Source organism: Nothobranchius furzeri, chromosome 17 (assembly GCF_043380555.1).
Source record: "Nothobranchius furzeri strain GRZ-AD chromosome 17, NfurGRZ-RIMD1, whole genome shotgun sequence".
Classification (NCBI taxonomy): Eukaryota; Metazoa; Chordata; class Actinopteri; order Cyprinodontiformes; family Nothobranchiidae; genus Nothobranchius; species Nothobranchius furzeri.
The window spans coordinates 24,698,333-24,717,389 of NC_091757.1; the positions used below are offsets into that span (position 1 = coordinate 24,698,333).

General features: G+C 42.9%; 1 protein-coding gene across 1 annotated transcript in view; it reads left to right on the top strand.

Moving 5' to 3' along the window:
* Positions 1-14,232, top strand: part of LOC107374552 (SUB1 regulator of transcription) — a 39,734-nt gene extending 25,502 nt beyond the window's left edge. The window contains exons 4-5 of the mRNA XM_054737784.2: positions 13,769-13,877; positions 13,946-14,232. Coding sequence (XP_054593759.1) covers positions 13,769-13,877; positions 13,946-14,025 — 189 coding nt within the window. The 3' untranslated portion in view covers positions 14,026-14,232. The remainder of the gene's footprint in view (positions 1-13,768; positions 13,878-13,945) is intronic.
* Positions 14,233-19,057: the final 4,825 nt, after the last annotated feature.

A 19,057-nucleotide genomic window follows, 5' to 3' on the forward strand; every position in this document is an offset into this window, starting at 1 on the left:
TTTTTTAAATCAAGACGGTTATTATTATTGTCAACTTTTTTACCGGGGTTTACCGCTACACCGGTTAACGTGACAACCCTACCTGATCGGTCTGCTTTGATCTATTTTGAAAACTCCGATCAAAACGGATAGGGGCGCTATCGGCCGATTGGGATCAAATGCCGATCCATCGGTGCATCCCTAGTTATAATTATTGCATTAATCGAGGCGGGAGATGACAGTAGATTGCACCAGGAGCTGGGTGGCATGTTGTGTTAGGTATGGTCTGATCTTTCGTATGTTGTACAGCGCAAAGCGGCATGAACGAGCAACAGAGGCAACATGATCTTTAAAGGTCAGGGGTTCATCAATCACAACACCCAGATTTCGAACTGCCTTTGAAGGAGCCAGAGATAGGAAGTCATTTTGAATTGAGATATTGTGCTGTATGGATGGTTTTGCTGGGATGACAAGTAATTCAGCGTTAGAGAGGTTGAGTTGGAGATGGTGGGATTTCATCCATTTTGATATGTCAGAGAGACAGTTTGATATTTGTGCAGAGACAGTGTGGTTGTCCGGTGGAAATGACAGATAGAGCTGGGTGTCATCTGCATAGCAGTGGTAGGAGAAGCCATGTGATCGAATGATCTCACCCAGTGAGGTGGTGTATATGGCAAAGAGAAGAGGTCCTAGTACTGAGCCCTGGGGGACTCCTGTGGCAAGATGGTGCACGGTAGAGGATTGTTCAAGCCAAGATACACTGAATGATCGTCCTGGGAGGTACGATTCAAACCAGGCATGTGCTTTCTCTGTGATACCCATGTTAGACAGTGTGGACAAAAGGAAGCCATGGTTGACAGTGTCAAATGCAGCCGATAAGTCGAGGAGGATAAGCACTGAGGATTTGGCAGTCGCTCTAGCTTCTTTTAAGGATTCCATCGCTGCTAACAGAGCAGTTTCAGTGGAGTGGCCCTTTTTGAACCCAGATTGGTAAGGGTCAAGCAGACAGTTTTGTGAGACGTATTCTGTGATCTGCTTGAAAGCCACCCTTTCGATGACGTCTGTTGTCCCTCGGGATTGCTGCAGGAGGATACGGGTATTTATGAGTGGTTGAGGAAAACGAAAGAAAGTAAATAAATGTTTTGTGATCAGTATAATTTGACATAACCATGTCAAACATGCTTTCCCGACGATCCTTGTTGTGTGAGAAAAAAAAGTGTAGAAGTTAAAACGGACTTGTGTTAATAGGGAAATAAGTGGCGAGCCATGTTTGCGCATGCGCCGTGAGCAGTGCTGGTTCTGTTTGGGCCGCAGCTGCTCGCAGCGCTACTTCAACAGTTATCCTCCTCGTTGCCAGGCTAGCAGATTCTCGCACGAGGAGAAAATCGGCTCAGGTTGTATGCTTATTTTTTGCACAGACATTTGTTTACTGTGAAGTAAAGTTGAAGTGCTGAAGTTTTGAAAACTAGTTTTGAATAAAACTTGAAGAATAACTGGCAATTGCTTGCTCTTTTTAAGAGGTATTTCATATTTTATAACATGCTATTTGATATAATGGTTCACAAACACAAAAGGGTCATTTGTTAGAGTACTCGAATAATCGATAAAAGATTCAATAGAGTACTCGATTCCAAAAATATTCTATAGCTGCAGCCCTAGTATGTATCTGATCTTTTTTGGAAAAGATGAATTAAGGAGCATATGCCGCACAACTTCAACTGTGCCAGAAATGGTCAAGGATCAGACGCAACTTTGTTCCTGGAGACGTGGTTCTCATAGTGGATGACTCAGGACCTCGTGGTTCCTGGGTCATAGGCAGAGTCGCAGAAGCAGTGAAGGATAGGGACTTGTACGTCAAGTCTGGATTAAGACCAACCAGCCACCTATGTAGACCCATTACGAAGTTATGCCTTCTTCAGGGGTCTTCTGATTTGTGAAGATGACACCTTTGACCCATCACGACATTATGACATGTCTCACCTTTATGTTAATATTGTTTTATTTGATGCACTCCACTTTGAACTGCACCAATCCAGCGACTGCTGCAGTGTAATAACTAGTATTAAAGGTGAGTACACCAATATTTGCACAGTAATAATTTCTATTTTAAACTCTCAGTGACACACTTTGCAGGGTGGATTTGGCATTTAATTTTTCTTGGCGTCTGGAAAAACATCTTCTTTTGCCCCCTTTATTTGACTTTCTGCCCCCTTTATTTTGGTCCAAGATCATTACCGGGCTGGCCTTATTAAAAACCTTCTACACCCCTGCTTAGCAGACTTAATGAAGTATTTTTAAGCCAGTATAAAAATGACTGAAACACAAATTTACATATTTGGCATTATTGACCAATATTTTTGATTTGATTTATTTGTTAAGAACATCTAGATGCATTACAGTGAACATTATAATAAGCTGGGCGGACACTGTGCGACTTTTTCACTCGTAACACAGCTTCAGCTCAAACTGTACGACTTCAGCGCAGGGTAGATCTCACGAGTCATGTGCTCACTGTACGTCTGGTAGCAACACGTCGGACCTAAAAATATGCTAAAAATAGCAGTTTTTACACAACACATCAGACTTTTGTCTTGTTTTGCCTGTTGTCCTTCGGGAGTGCTGCAGGAGGACACACAGGGATTTATGGGGGTTGGATGAGGAAACGACATAAAGAAAGTAAATCTGTGTTTTGTGATCAGTTTAATTTGACATGAACACGACAAACACACTTTCTTGACGATCTTTGTGAGTAAAAAAATGTGTAGAAATAAAAACGAATGTGTGTTATTGGGGAAATAGCGGGTGAGCGGAGTTGATGCAGGATTGCGAATGCGCCGTGAGCGGTTCTGGTACTTTTTGGGTCGCAGCTGCTCGCTGCGCCGCTTCAACCCTCATGAGGAACGAGATAAATATTAAACACTCCAGAAGTCCGTGCGAGCTCACGATTGCTGATCGGTAGCTGGTCACGTGGTGTTAATCGCCTCTCGTAACCCCCCGTACACTACACGACGCTCAGCGCAAAACTCGCCCCGATCTTGTGGATTCTCGCACGAGTGGAAAATCTGCTCAAAAAAGTGAAAAAGTCGCACAGTGCACGCCCGGCTTACTGTCTGTGTGTGTGCGTTGATGCCTGGGCCGAGCTGACTGAGCTCCCGGCTGCAGTTTTGTGTGTAGGGAGGGGCGGGCGCTCTATCTGACTGGCCAATCACAGAGTGTGAAGACAGTCAGTTACCCAATGAGGATTTCATTCAGCACGATTACAGATATTTTCGAGTTATACACTCGTTTCTTGCTCGTATTCGTCAAAAATGCTTTATCCATACGCTCATAGCTGTAACCACCCTGCCCTGCCTCCTCCTCCTTGCTACCTGCCGGCTGTGATCACAAGCAACAACACAGTAGTTCCCGCTGCTTCTTTGGGAAACGGCGCAAAAAAAAAAAACATCACTTGGGATGTTGTAGGCGTGGCGGTGGGATTTCAGCCGTGGCGGGCCGCCACGGCTACGCCTATGTAAGGGAAACCCTGCAAGAGTGGTTTTAGAGTTTTGCAATCTGGATTAGGAAAACTAAGAATAATATTTTCAAAAGAACTGTAGCTATTAATTGGTAAGTGATTGATTATTAAGTTTGAATGAAAAATGGTTGAAACTCCTCCTCGCCCTGTACTTGAAGCAATATGATTTAAATAATTACTAGGAGTCTACTCGTTTAAACTAACATAGTCCTCTTGCTGCAGCCAGGATTCTGTGAGAGAGAGAGCAAAGAAATCTGATTATCACAAATCAAGTCATTAACTAACAGTCTTTGAAAAAACAGACCTAATGTTCAATAAAACACAATTAATTTTTCTAGTTTTTTGCTCAGTTGAATTTGTTCTAATATTTATGAGATTTCCATGATTTGCTTTATTAAGCCTGATATTTAATCTGTGTGGTTTTGGCCGTGGGCAGGACACTGTCTCTATGGGGTAGTGGGTGGGTAACAGTACAGAAGCTGCAGAGGGGTGGGTTAAACTACGACTCTGCTTCCTGGTCTGGACCCTGGGTTGTCATGGAGGACTAATAAAACTGGCCATGTTCCTAGAAAGAAGAGCTGCTCCATCCAAAGAGGGATGGATGCCGTCTCTCCGCATCAGACCAGGTTTTCCTCAAAAAGTTTTCCAATTATCAATGTAGCCCACGTTGTTTTCAGGACACCACCTAGACAGCCAGCGGTTGAAGGACAGCATGCGGCTAAACATGTCGTCACTGGTCCGATCAGGCAGGGGGGCAGAGAAAATTACGGAGTCCGACATTGTTTTGGCAAACTTACACACCGAAGCAACATTAATTTTAGTGACTTCCGATTGGCGTAACCGGGTGTCGTTACCGCCAGCGTGAATAATAATCTTACTGTATTTACGCTTATCCTTAGCCAGCAGTTTCAGATAAGATTTAATGTCGCCCGCTCTGGCCCCAGGTAAACATTTAACTATGGTTGCTGGAGTCTCTAATGCCACGTTTCTGACTATGGAGCTGCCAATGATCAGAGTCCGCTAGTCAGTGGGCCTGTACAGTACAGTACTAGGGGTGTAATGATACATAATTCTCACGAGACGATACAAGATTTTAACAACAGTTTAAAAGAAAATTTTAAAGATCTAACTTATGCAGGAAATAATTTATTGTGAACTTAGAAACTTTTCCACAAACTTGACTGATCAATTTTTCAGATGTGCATAGGTTTCTAGCTAGGGCTGCAACAAACGATTATTTGGATAATCGATTAATCGGATGGGGTCTCGACACGATTAATCAATTAATCGGATTACATAGGGACATTTTTAAAAACTGCTAGGGAAACGTTATTTTTCTCCTTCCCTCACTTTATTAAACACAACATTATTAGAAAACAGTTCAATAGCAGAAAAACAACATGCCATCACCTAAATTGTCTTATCAGGTGTATAGACAGAGACCCTAAGCTACACCTATCTGTGACCTAAAATGCTTAGTCCAAGTTAAACAGCTTAAAGAGCAAGTCAACCCCTACCAGAGTCTAATTCCACTCCCACTTCATGTTTGAAAAATGCAACACATGCTGTTGCCTGGCAGACCGAGAGGGCGGAGCCGCTAACAAATACACACACACTCAGGCTCACGACAGCATTGTGACATCATAATGTACCAGTTTACATCATAGCATACTTCTTAGCCAATAGCGGTGGCAGATTTAAATTAAAATACAGTGCAGAGTTTTTACCTGACAATGGCACAACACTGCCAGTTTTAGGCAGAATATTTAAATTTTAACTAAGATGCACTGAAGTGCCAAATTATTGACGACACGTGTCTGCAGCACGATTAGACACTCGTTTATTTAGTTTATCAGCAAAAAAAAGTTTATTTGGGGGTGACTTGCTCTTTAAGGGCAATTCTCATCTGTTTTGTTTGATCTCATCTGTAGACATTTATTATAATTGGGGATGTCAAACAACTAATTTTTAAATGTAATTAAACATAGGCTGTGAATTAATCAAAATTAATCACTATTTCCAAAAATGACTGAAAAATACCAAATAAAACAAAAGTAAATGAATGCCATCCTCCTTGTGATGATGCCCTGGGCAACTGCCATAAAGTCACATCAAGAAATGCTGCTGATCATTCCAATGATCCCAAATAGACTCGCATTAGGCCACATGAAAGCAACTGAACCCAAAAATATATTAACCAGTATATAACTGCACTCTCACACAACACGCCTGCAGCAACAGTTAGGACTCCTCCCTCCCTTTTAAAAGCGTTTTCGCTTCTGAGGACATTGTGGTTGTGAAGCCACATGCTAGTCTGGCCCCGGTGTGATCAACCAGTTTCTGCGGGAATGTGACGGCGGAACCGGTTCGCAGCTGTGCGAGGCCCCCCCCCCGCCTATCTAATAGCGTCGCGCTTACAATTTTATAGACTTTTTTCACGAGCTTAGGGCATGTCTAGCCTGTGTAATAATCCGGGGCTTGGGTGAATCACTTTTGAAAAGTTTTTAACTTACCCAGACACCGAGCTCTCTCCCTCCTCGCTGATGATTCTGACATGCTTGCGTTTAAGACGCTGCATCATCACGGTAGTATCCCCGTGCCATGCTGAGTCTGACCTACAAACGTTGGATGTCTTCACCTGATTTAACTGAAAATGCTCCCAAACTTTAGAAGTTTTTACTTTTTTGGGGTCTCGCTGCTTCTGCCATGTTCCTCTTACAAACACCTGCCGGCTCTCCACCGGTCTGCGCGCAACGGCGGGCGGGAGGGGAGGGGGCTTTTGGAAGAGTTGCGCAACACAACAAATCGATGACGCAATTCGTTGCCAACGCTTTTAGTAATCGATTTTCATCGAATTTATCGATTCGTTGTTGCAGCCCTATTTCTAGCTTCTCGAACAATGAGAATCAAACCAAACTTTCCAAAAACTGAACATAAATAAAACTTTAAGTAAAATATTATCTTTATCTTTTTTCTTTATTTTTAAATTTTTTTGCTTATTCTATTATTCTATGCTGTACCTTCAAACAAGTGAAAACAAAATATTTCACACACTAAGTGTTAAAGCTGGACACTTAATGTGTCAACATATTTCCTCAGAGGTTTAGTCACAGGTAACAGCTGGATTCCTCAGCTTATTTAATGGTCATATTCTTTTTCAAGAAAATAAGCATGTGAACATTTTCTGGCAGTAACTTGAGACCTTTGGGCACTAACTATGTCCCCTGCAGTTGAAACAACACGCTCACTTTGGACGGAAGTAGCTGGGATGGAAAGATATGCTTTGGCAAGTGAAGACAGCAAAGGATGTTGAATGCAGTTGTCTTTCCACCACTTCAGAGGGCAGCTACTTGGTGGAATAGATGCCTCTCCTCTGTAATGTGTAAGCTCCTTCTTGATCTGCTCTGGTCCATTGTTCTGGTCTGGTTCAGGAGAGAAAGAATCCCCCAGCAGATCCTCAGGAGCAGTCTTCTTGGATGCTGGCTCTGTCACTTCCAGCCCAGGTTCAGGAGCCTGTTATTCTTTTTGTGGGGGACGCAGAGCTCCACCAGCTGCCTCTCCTTCCCTCTTATCATCATTTGTGGCCTTTAAACAGCAGAAATATTGACACACTGTCATAGATTTTATCAATATGTTCATCAATAACCCATTACCTATAGCGAAGAGAGGAGACAATGAGCAGACAGGTCAAACAGTTATAACTGTGGCAAGATGCCGAAGCAAAATGCCCCGAACATCTGTTCACAGACTTTATTTATAGAAAGGAAGAAAAGAAAGGAGGAGTGAGGTCATTGTGTGAGAGAGGGAGTCAGTTTGTGTATGAATACAAGAGAGTGTGTGTGTGTGTGTGTGTGTGTGTGTGTGTGTGTGTGTGTGTGTGTGTGTGTGTGTGTGTGTGTGTGTGTGTGTGTGTGTGAGGATGCAGAGAGGCATAGAGCAGTACATATTACATCCAGTTGGTTGAGTCCATGATCAAGAATTAATAAACATACATTTTTCCATAACATACCCTCTTGTTTATCCTAATAGGATAACCAAACAAAAGGATGCAACAAAACAAAACCAAATAAGGAAAAATAAAAAGAAGTAAAATAATAAGGATTTTCATCCACTTCCATAACTTGTCGCCACTAACTATGAAAGCTACATCAATAACAAAAATCAAATAATAGAAGAGGAGTAAAACAGGAAAGGTAACCATCTCAGTAGTCATAAGGGCTAACAGGTTACAAATCAATTACATCAAAACAAAAGCAAAACAAAAATGATAAGCATCAAAACAAGGAAAATTAAAGCTGCAAGCAGCGTCATTTGGCCCTCGCAACGAAGCTGCTCGCCCTCCGTTCGCATCCCCTCCACTCTCCAAACCCATCGCCCTGCAACCGGTGGCGCACGAGCGCCCATGCGCACCAGACACCCCAATGTGCATTTAACTGCGATCACTGTGAGCTGTCACCTCAATCTGACTCAGCCTTTCCTCCTAGCCTGCCAACCGTCCCAACTAAAAATGTTTTACAATAGCAAAATATTCCAGCTTGGAAAGAGAATCTGTAACGTCATTTGAACAAAATGGCTGACTTAGTGTGGGATATGGACCATGGCTCCATGAGACTTCTTTGTAGGCCCAAGCACACTACATAAGTGTGCAAAATTTCACAATCCTCAAAGCATGACTTGGGGCTACGATATTTAATGGTCGTAGGGGGTGCCATTTTAGAAAAAAAGGCCACGCCCACCAGCTTATGACATTGATTTATATTGGGGGTCAGACTAAGATCTCTCACCAGAAATCTTTTGGTGATCTCGTGGGAAATGAGGAAATGAGAAGCAAACTTATTTCCATGGCGTGATGGGAAATTTCGCCATGCTCCCAGGGCCCTTCCCTTTTTTGAAACCTGCCAGTACTGGAGACCAAGTGACCTCAACTTGTCTGCTGCTATTTGCCAGAGAGTGCTGGTGATTGGGTAAAAGGAATCTAATAGGGAGCTGTGAAAAAAAGAGTGGCGTGGTGACAGGTCAAAGTTTGAGGCTTAGCCACGCCCACAACTTTATACTTATTTAAAATCTGATGGTTTTTTCCCCTATGTCTGAAGAGTATGTAGCAGAAGTTTGAAGGCAATCAGTGAAAAGGGCGACGGGGCATCATTCTCCAAACAACGTGTGTGAAAACCACTCAATCGAGTACTTGGACCAAAATGGCCGACCTCCTGTTCGTTTTTGCGCTTGGCTCCAAGAGACGCTTTTGTAGGTCCTAAGACACTACATTAGTGTACCAAATTTCGTAATCCTCAGTCAAAGTATGGCTTGGGGCTGACAGTTTTAATGGTCCTAGGGGGTGCTATTTCAGAAAATAGGCCACGCCCACCGCATTTTCACAAGAATTTTTTAGGGGGCCAGACTAGAATCCCCCACCAGAAGTTTAGTGGCGATATCTTTAGAAATGACGAAATGGGAGGCAAACGTACAGTGGGGCAAAAAAGTATTTAGTCAGCCACCGATTGTGCAAGTTCTCCCACTTAAAATGATGACAGAGGTCAGTAATTTACATCATAGGTACACTTCAACTGTGAGAGACAGAATGTGAAAAAAAAATCCATGAATTCACATGGCAGGATTTTTAAAGAATTTATTTGTAAATCAGGGTGGAAAATAAGTATTTGGTCAATGACAAAAATTCAACTCAATACTTTGTAACATAACCTTTGTTGGCAATAACAGAGGTCAAACAATTACTATAGGTCTTTACCAGGTTTGCACACACAGTAGCTGGTATTTTGGCCCATTCCTCCATGCAGATCTTCTCGAGAGCAGTGATGTTTTGGGGCTGTCGCCGAGCAACACGGACTTTCAACTCCCTCCACAGATTTTCTATGGGGTTGAGGTCTGGAGACTGGCTAGGCCACTGCAGGACTTTCAAATGCTTCTTACGGAGCCACTCCTTTGTTGTCCGGGCAGTGTGTTTGGGATCATTGTCGTGTTGGAAGACCCAGCCACATTTCATCTTCAAAGCTTTCACTGATGGAAGGATGTTTTGGCTCAGAATCTCACGATACATGGCCCCATTCATTCTGTCCTTAACACGGATCAGTCGTCCTGTCCCCTTAGCAGAAAAACAGCCCCAAAGCATGATGTTCCCACCCCCATGCTTCACAGTAGGTATGGTGTTCTTGGGATGCAACTCAGTATTCTTCTTCCTCCAAACACGATGAGTTGAGTTTATACCAAAAAGTTCTACTTTGGTTTCATCTGACCACATGACATTCTCCCAATCCTCTGCTGTATCATCCATGTGCTCTCTGGCAAGCTTCAGACGGGCCTGGACATGCACTGGCTTCAGCAGTGGAACACGTCTGGCACTGCAGGATTTGATTCCCTGCCGTTGTAGTGTGTTACTGATGGTGACCTTTGTTACTGTGGTCCCAGCTCTCTGCAGGTCATTCACCAGGTCCCCCCGTGTGGTTGTGGGATTCTTGCTCACCGTTCTCATGATCATTTTGACCCCACGGGATGTGATCTTGCGTGGAGCCCCAGATCGAGGGAGATTATCAGTGGTCTTGTATGTCTTCCATTTTCTGATAATTGCTCCCATGGTTGATTTTTTTTCACACCAAGCTGCTTGCCTAATGTAGATTCACTCTTCCCAGTCTGGTGCAGGTCTACAATTCTTTTCCTGGTGTCCTTCGAAAGCTCTTTGGTCTTGGCCATAGTGGAGTTTGGAGTCTGACTGTTTGAGGCTGTGGACAGGTGTCTTTTATACAGATAATGAGTTCAAACAGGTGCCATTAATACAGGTAACGAGTGGAGGACAGAAAGGCTTCTTAAAGAAGACGTTACAGGTCTGTGAGAGCCAGAGATTTTCCTTGTTTGAAGTGACCAAATACTTATTTTCCACCCTGATTTACAAATGAATTCTTTAAAAATCCTGCCATGTGAATTCATGGATTTTTTTTCACATTCTGTCTCTCACAGTTGAAGTGTACCTATGATGTAAATTACTGACCTCTGTCATCATTTTAAGTGGGAGAACTTGCTCAATCGGTGGCTGACTAAATACTTTTTTGCCCCACTGTATGGCCAAGGAGTTACGCCTGACTTTGCCGCACCATCACAGCCGCGCTGTCTTTCGAAAGCTCCCGTAAAGTGAGGCCAAGCAACCCCAACTTGTCTTCAGTTACCTGCTACAAGTTTGTGGTGATTATTCGAATGCACGAATTTTGGAAATTTTCCCAGTAAAACTTAAGTCCTGAGGGAGCGGGCTTGTGTGACATCATCAATCGACCATTCAATTGTCTTCGGGGGGCGATGACGAATGTCCTTAGAATTTTTTTTAACTGTAATTCTTTCACTTATGAAATTATAGCAATTTCAAATTTTTTGGCGAGTGCTCGAACTTTGAGGCCAGTACTTACGAAAAGTCTATCTTATTTTGTCATTTGAAACGTCCATCGCTTCTGTTCGATCGCACACTATTTTTGAGATGATCGTGCGAAAAATGACCAAACTATTCAACCAAATATAGACCCTAGAGATGACCAAAACGGGGTCAAAATCGCTACTTTAGTCCAAAATGGCCGACTTCCTGTGTGATATTGACAATGGGTGCAAGAGACTTTTCTGTGCGTATTGTTGAGTTCTGCAAGTGTACCAAATTTCATCACTCTACTATAAAATAAGGTCAAAGTGGAGGGGAATTTTTTATTTTCCAGGGGGCGCTGTCGAAACACTTTTTTAGCAACCTTCACATCGCCAATAAAATACATAAATTTCACGCACTTTCTATAGTGGGCCAGAATTTGGATATGCTTTGACCCTCAACAGGCCATTCAAAGACACGGAAGAAAAAAATAAATAAATAATTAAAGCTCCAATCAGTGTCGTTCGGCCCTCACAGTGAAGCTGCTCGCCCTCCGTCCACACCCCCTCCGCTCCATCCCCGACGCTCTCCAGACCCATCGCCCTGCAACCGGTGGTGCACGAGCGCCCATGCGCGCTAGACACCCCGACGTGCATTTAAATGTGATCACTGTGAGCTGTCACCTCAATCTGACTCAGCCTTTCCTCCTAGCCTGCCGATCATCCCCACTAAAAATGTTTTACAATAGCAAAATATTCCAACTTCGAAAGAGAATCTGAAACGTAATTGGAGCTAAATGGCCGACTTCCTGTGTGATATGGAGCATGGCTCCATGAGACTTCTTTGTAGGCCCAGGCACACTACATAAGTGTGCAAATTTTCATAATCCTCAGTCAAAGCATGGCTTGGGGCTGACAGTTTTAATTGTCCTAGGGGGCGCTATTTCAGAAAATAGGCCACGCCCACAAACTTCAGCTTTCCATTTCTTTTGGGGGTCAGACTAGGATCACTCATCAGAAATTTTATGGCAATATCACGATTAATGAAGAAATGAGAGGCAAACGTATTTACATGGCGTGATGGCGAATTTTGCCATGCTCCCAAAGCCCCGCCTTTATACGAAATCTGCCAGTACTGGAGACCAAGTGACCTCAACTCATCTGCTGCTATTTGCCAGAGATTTCTGGTGATTGGGTTAAAGGAGTCCAATAGGGAGCTGTGAAAAATGAGTGGCCTGGCGACCAGTCAAAGTTTGAGGCTTGGCCACGCCCACACCTTTATACTTATTTAAAATCCGACGAATGAATTTTTCACCCTATGTCTTAAGAGTATATAGCAGAAGTTTGAAGGCAATCGGTGAAAAGGGCAACGGGGCATCATTCTCCAAACAATGTGTGCAAAAACCACTAAATCGAGTACTTGGACCAAAATGGCCGACCTCCTGTGCGACCTTGCGCTTGGCTCCTAGACTTTTTTTTGTAGGTCCTGAGACACTACATTAGTGTACCAAATTTTGTGATCCTCAAAGTATGGCTTGGGGCTGACAGTTTTAATGGTCCTAGGGGGCGCTATTTCAGAAAATAGGCCACACCCACAAACTTAAGTTCCCAATTTCTAATCGGGGTTAGACTAGGATTACTTACCAAAAATTTCGTGTTGATGTCACGATAACTGAAGAAATGAGAGGCAGACGTATTTCCGTGGTGTGATGGCAAATTTTGCCATGCTCCCAAGGCCCAGCCTTTATGCGATATCTGCCAGTACTGGAGACCAAGTGACCTCAAGTTGTCTACTGCTATTTGCCAGAGATCCCTGGTGAATGGGTAAAATGAGTCCAATGACCCCAGGACCCAGGGGCGACCACGCCTGCCGGGGACCCAACAGAGCCCAGGGACTCAGATCCCAACAGGCAGCCACCGGGATCAATCAGGCAGACGCCAAAAATCTTACATCCCCTGACCCGGGAGCCGCAAACACTCAGGCAGACCAAGGCACCACACTCAACACCAAATGTGGCAGGGGGAGGGTAGGCGAAGATGTGTAGCAGCACAAGAAGTCCCTGGAGAGGGGAGGAGTCCAAGACCCCACCTCACACATTCCCTCCCTCATGCTCACACAAACAACCTAAGACTTAAAAAAATGAATGCTGGACAACCACTCACACTCCCCATGCACACCCTATTCACTCTGGTCCCAGTACTTCTGCACAAGGGGTACAACCATCACCAGTTCCCAGAGTTCGCCCCTTTCTGCTGGGGTGATGATGAGCAGGCTCCCCCGTTCAACGCTGATCAATGCATCCCACTACACCAGACCCCAACCAGACAGCTCGTTTTCTCTTTCTAAACAACTGAATTGGAACTCTCCACACAACCAGCTGGTGGTGGTCGGAGAGACCAGTGACGCCTGTGCTTGACTCTCGCCTCAGTCACTGTGCCTCCGGTCAGCTGTGGCGACATCATAGCTCATCACCACCAGAGTGTGAATGTATTTACACTGTAGTGTCAGTCCTATGGCTCTGAAAGGCTCTATACAAGTGTGGATCATTTATCATCGGCATTGTTCAAGTAGAGCTAACCATTTTTTTTTTTCGATCCCTACTTTCCTGCTGTTTGCGTTGTATTGAGCTGATCACACACCCACACACCTATAGACTGATTGGCTGGCTGAAGTTACGCCATTCTTATGGTGCTAATGGAGGACACCACGGGTGTCTCTGTACCTTTTTAGTCAATATGTCCACACCCAGGTCTGCATTCCTAAAAAGATTGAGTAAACACCAACTGGCTGGGGTGGGCTGTCCAGTGAAAATGCACCTTAACAAGCTGCTCAGCTGGTGTTTGATGTTCATCAGCAGAAGCTCCTGTTTAGGAGCAACAGTTTAACAGGTGAGGTGTTAACAGTGACTTTGCTTCCTGCAGATCGGTAAGATGAGGTACGTCAGCGTTAGAGACTTCAAGGGTAAAGTCCTGATTGACATCAGAGAGTACTGGATGAACCCGGATGGAGAGATGAAGCCGGGCAAGAAAGGTGAGCTCCTAAAATCTCTGAACTGTTTGGGAAGAAGATGCTGCTAACCAGCTGTTTTCTCCCCTCAGGAATCTCCTTGAACCCAGAACAATGGAACCAGCTGAAGGACCAGATTGCTGAAATCGATGACGCAGTTAAAAGAATATAAACATCCCTCTGAGTGAAGAGCTACTTGGATGTGTTTGTTAGTTTTGTAAAAACCCTTGGGTGTTCTTTTCTTTTGTGATTTTTGTAGTTTGCTGATTTAGTTTGTGTGTAGAAGTAGTTTCTGACCCGTTTTATTCGGTGGTTGGTGAGAACACCTGGTGTATGTAGTGAAGTTTTAGTATTGGATAATAAAACCATGCACAAGCTCTTTGGTGTTTCCTGTTTTCACTGTTTCATTCTGACGCTCTCCAGCTTAAATCATTATAGTGAGCTGAGGCTGGAGCTCCAGCATCGCTCAGGATGATGGCTGCATCATCATGGTAACAGAATTGGCTCAAACCTGCTCATGAGTTAAAAGCATCAATCATCATTGATCATCTTCAGGTTCTGTAAGAGCATTGGGCTGAGACTGGTATAAACTCAGAACCAATCAGAGCACAGCGCTGATCAGTGGCTTTATTCTGGGACACATTAAAGCTACTTCGAACACCAGAAAAGTTCAGCTGTTTATGGGTCAGAACCATCGACATTAATATATAGACAATGGGTTTCCATAGATGCCTATAACAAGTTTTTGTGCAGAAATGGGAGGTGGCCACCACCAGGGGCGTAGCACCAAATTCTGGGCCCTAGGTACAAGTCTTCTAGGTGGGCCCCCATGCTCAATTACTTAATATCTCTCTTACACATTTTTTGTCATGCTATAAGACAAGATAATAAATATGATCTTAGTTTAACCTCTATTTTGAGCAATTACAAATGCCAGCATAATAAAAGTGAAATGCCCAGACTTCACATATAATTATTTTTATTTGCCAACAATGTGTTCAAACAAAACTCCTGGAATTTATTTTCCAGTAAATGCCCACTGACGGGTCTTCATGTTAGCAAAATCACTTATGAGATCTTTAAAGTCCAATCCTTTGGCTAATTGGCTTTCAATAGAAAGAAGAGCTAGGCTGTTCAGTCTATCCTGGGACATTGTTGATCTCAAATAATTTTTCACCAGTTTCAGTTTGCTAAAAGCCCGTTCACCCCCAGCAACAGTCACAGGTAGTGTGCAAAATATCCTCAGTCCAATACAAACTTCTCCAAAAATGCTCTGTAATTGCATCCTGTAGATGGAATTAAGCAGCTCAAGAGGAGACCGAATGTGTGGAAATGTGGCACCATATATTGTTCTCAGGTGTAGCATCTCATTCTTAAATTCAGCTGTGAGATCCTTGTAATATTTTCTCATCAGTGCCTGGCATGATATCTTCATCTGCTCTTCAGTCATGTCTGTCATGGTTCATGATGTTAAGCTTTGCTACTACTGATATATATTGATATATTAAATACATATGACATGAAATAAACCAGGTTCTCTCTGTGAATGTAATGTACTCTAAATTTTATAATCCCTGCATTATCAACCAAATTATAAGATTGTCCGTTTTCAAGATCAAATATAAAGAAATTTAAAATAGGCTTAAAATATCTAACCAAGTCAATAACAATCCTCTAACACCAGTGTCATCATGCTATATGAAAAACAGTGGCAGCTTCTCATTCCTGAGATTACCACGAATCCATCGATACCAAGTTTGTCCTGGTCCATGACTGGGAAGGAGCTGAAATATCCACACAGTGAACCTGTTTTTACTGCAAGGTCCGCCAATTAATTGGCGGCCGCCCGCGATAATAATTCTGATTAATATATATATTAATTAATTAGTGTTATCACTGATAACACTAATTAATTTATATTTGATCTTGATGGTGAAACTAAAGGTGTTTAACACTGAACACCTAACATGAATGCAGCTTCTGAGAGCTAGCTAATATCAGCTAAAACTGTGTTCTGCTGCTGCTGCTCACCATCCTTCTACTTGCTTCTGTTCAATTAACTTTTCCTCCTTCTCCTTCTTTTCTTTTCTGGAAGCCAGATTTCCCTTTCTTGGGAAAAGACATGACTGACTCTCCTGCCTCCAGCTCTGGCTGTCGGCATCTGCGATGTCTCATAGCTGTACATGCGGCTGTGCAGCCCCTGGCCGCTGGTGTGGACTAAACCACTTTGCACATTTTTAAGGGGTGATAGATGCCTCAGAGATTATTCAGTTATTATTTTTAAGGCAAAATTCTGTTTCTTAGCCTCTTTATCCAGGTAAAGGGAAGTTTATTAAGACATTAAGTAAGTTGGGGGAAAAAAAAACAACAACAATAAAACATTTTTATTCAAAGCTGTCTCAGGGCCCCTCCCTGCAGTGGGCCCTGGGTAAACGGTACCCTTCCCCCCCCCCAGTCCGACGCCCCTGTCCTGTTGGGTAATAACAGATCCAAACATTGTAATACATCATGGCGATAGGATCATTCTTTGGACTGGTTAGAGCCATGGTAAAGATAACCCGTTTACATTACAGATAAAGTCTGCACAGGCCTTTACTTAGAAGTGGAGTCGATACCACACCACAAACTATGCTGTTTCCCTTCTCACCTCTTTTACTCTCCCATTCCCTCTCCTACACTTAGGAGGAGGAATTGGGGGAGCCGGGTTAAGCCTAGTCCAGCTCAGTTGTGGTTGACCGTGATACCATGGCACCACCTCTGTTACCTGGTCTCTACTAATTCTCTCCCCTCTTTTCTTTTTGTTTCTTTTCTTCTATTCTTTTTCTTGTTTTTCTTTATTCTGTTCTTTCTTCTTTCTCTACTCTACTCTGTTACTCTTCATCAATACGACCCAACAACTGGAGGGGAGTTCTTGAGTGACATGCGGCAGCCCGTGCATTGCCAGTGAATCCCTAATCCAAACTGTTTTGGTCAAAGCACTGATTCAGGGGGATTTCACTGAGTTACATCTACTCTATCTACTCTACCTAACCCTACCCTAACTATGGGTTGGGGAAATTGGTCACTCAAAGTAGGTACCATTCGACTCCAAATGCTCTGAAACGTGCTCCTATGAGGTTTCTGGGAGTAGGATTTGGGCTCTGGTACTTAGGAATTTTTTTTTTTTTTTTGAAAATTCCATACATTTGGGTTAGGGAAAACGGTCACTCAAAGTAGGTACCATTCGACTCCAAATGGTCTGAAACGTGCTCATTTGAGGTTTCTGGGAGAAGGGTTTGGCCTCTGACACAGGAAATTTTCACTTTACAAAATCCCATTCATTTCTATGGGAAAACTTTAGTGGACTCTTCAGTCCTGCCCCAGTGGTCCTAGTACTAGCCAAAGTTACTGCAACCATTGGTTACAGTATCTCTGACTAGTACTAGGACCACTGGGGCAATAAAGCCCCCACGCCACGTCAAGGCACAGTCCTAGTGTGGGGGTATTTTTTTGGGTTTTTTTTTTTTTTTTTTTTTTTGTCTTTTTTGAAATTTTTATTATCTAACTACTCAAAACTGATACAAAAATGAACTAAAGAACTATGTACTGTAACGTGAGGAAATATGGGTTTTCTGTGCCAAAGGTCATTTGACTCGGCTGGGTCAAGTGCTGCGTCGCTGAGAACTTTCACCCACAGATTGAGACCTTTGCAGACATGAAGTCTGCAAGAGTCTGCTGGAAACCATAACATCTGAACACCTGCAGCGCCAGAAGATGTGTTCCCATGGAAGTAGTCATAACATAACAAGTCTTAAACTTCCTTTCTTGATTTTAATGTTAAACAATAATCATTATCATTTTGCTCATTATAAATGTGTTTTAATCAAATGAATGATTATTATGCTTTGGGTAATCATAATAACTAATGAATCACTGCTTAATTAAATAATGTTCTGAGGATGTTTTAGTGGTGACCTTCACACATTCACACACTCACACACACACACCTGCTCTCACAGTAAACTCCAAAACACATTTGCTGATGCACATGTTTTGCTTTGAGAAGAGAAAGGCTTTTGGTAAGTTTCAGGCTGATGATTCAGTTCGAGTTGGTCAACGAGAGAGAGACAGGACGTGTGAACAACCGCAGGACGTGTGAACAACTGCTAACGGGAGAACGGAGCCCACCGGCTCCTGTCCCCCCCCCCCCCCCCCCTCTCACGCTATTCCTGCCAAGACAGACAGGAATAGCTGAATTACAATCGCTAATGCAGACTCACCCAGAGTCTTTATCATCAACGTGTACAAGGGGGCATCTCTGGACCGGACCGGTGGACACCTTCGTCTTCTCTGCCAGCCGAGGTGACCTGGATGAAACATCGTCCGTTGACGTTCCGGATCTGAACGAGGGTCCTCGTAGGGTGAGGCAGAACACGATAGATAGCGTTGATGCATCTTTTCCAACAAAACCTAAGTGTATTCAAACCATCACTTTTCACTCAGACACCTGTTTCTTCCTGAAGCAAAATCAGACGCACACACGCATTCATCTCACCTCATTTTCAATCCTCACTACACTTTGCACACACGCATCCATAATCACATCACATCACTCTCAATCTTCAGCACCTCCAAAACAAGGTCTATTTGAGCAAGCATATCAACTGTTAAAGATTGTCCCACAAAGTTGCCAATGTTGATTGTCATTTCCATGTTTGTCATTTCAAAAATCATTAGTTTAATTTGAAGAATTAAATCTTTTAACTTTCAACTTGTCTCTTCATTGAACTGAAACACAGACCCACGGATATTATCGACAGTTTATAGATGAAAACAACCTTTGAGTCTTCTTAAAACTATACAATTTGGTTATTAATTTAATAAAATTAATATCACAAATTAATATGTAGAATGGTTCCTCTTTCATAAAAGAGCATAAACCATAACGCTACAGTACAATCAACATTTCTATCAAACATGATAACATCTATGCTAACATTACATTTCAAACACAATCACAGCTTTTTTTGTATGTTTAATATTTTTCTTTTATTTTTTATTATTTTTTTTATCAACCTACACTAAAGTGATGACAAAATGAACAGAAGAAGATCACAACAATGTTAACATTAGTTTTTTTAAGTATTTTTGTTCCTGTCCATGGTTGTTCAAGTCCTTGAACAACTTTATTTGTTGTATTTGATCAAGTTTCTCCTCCTCCTGAA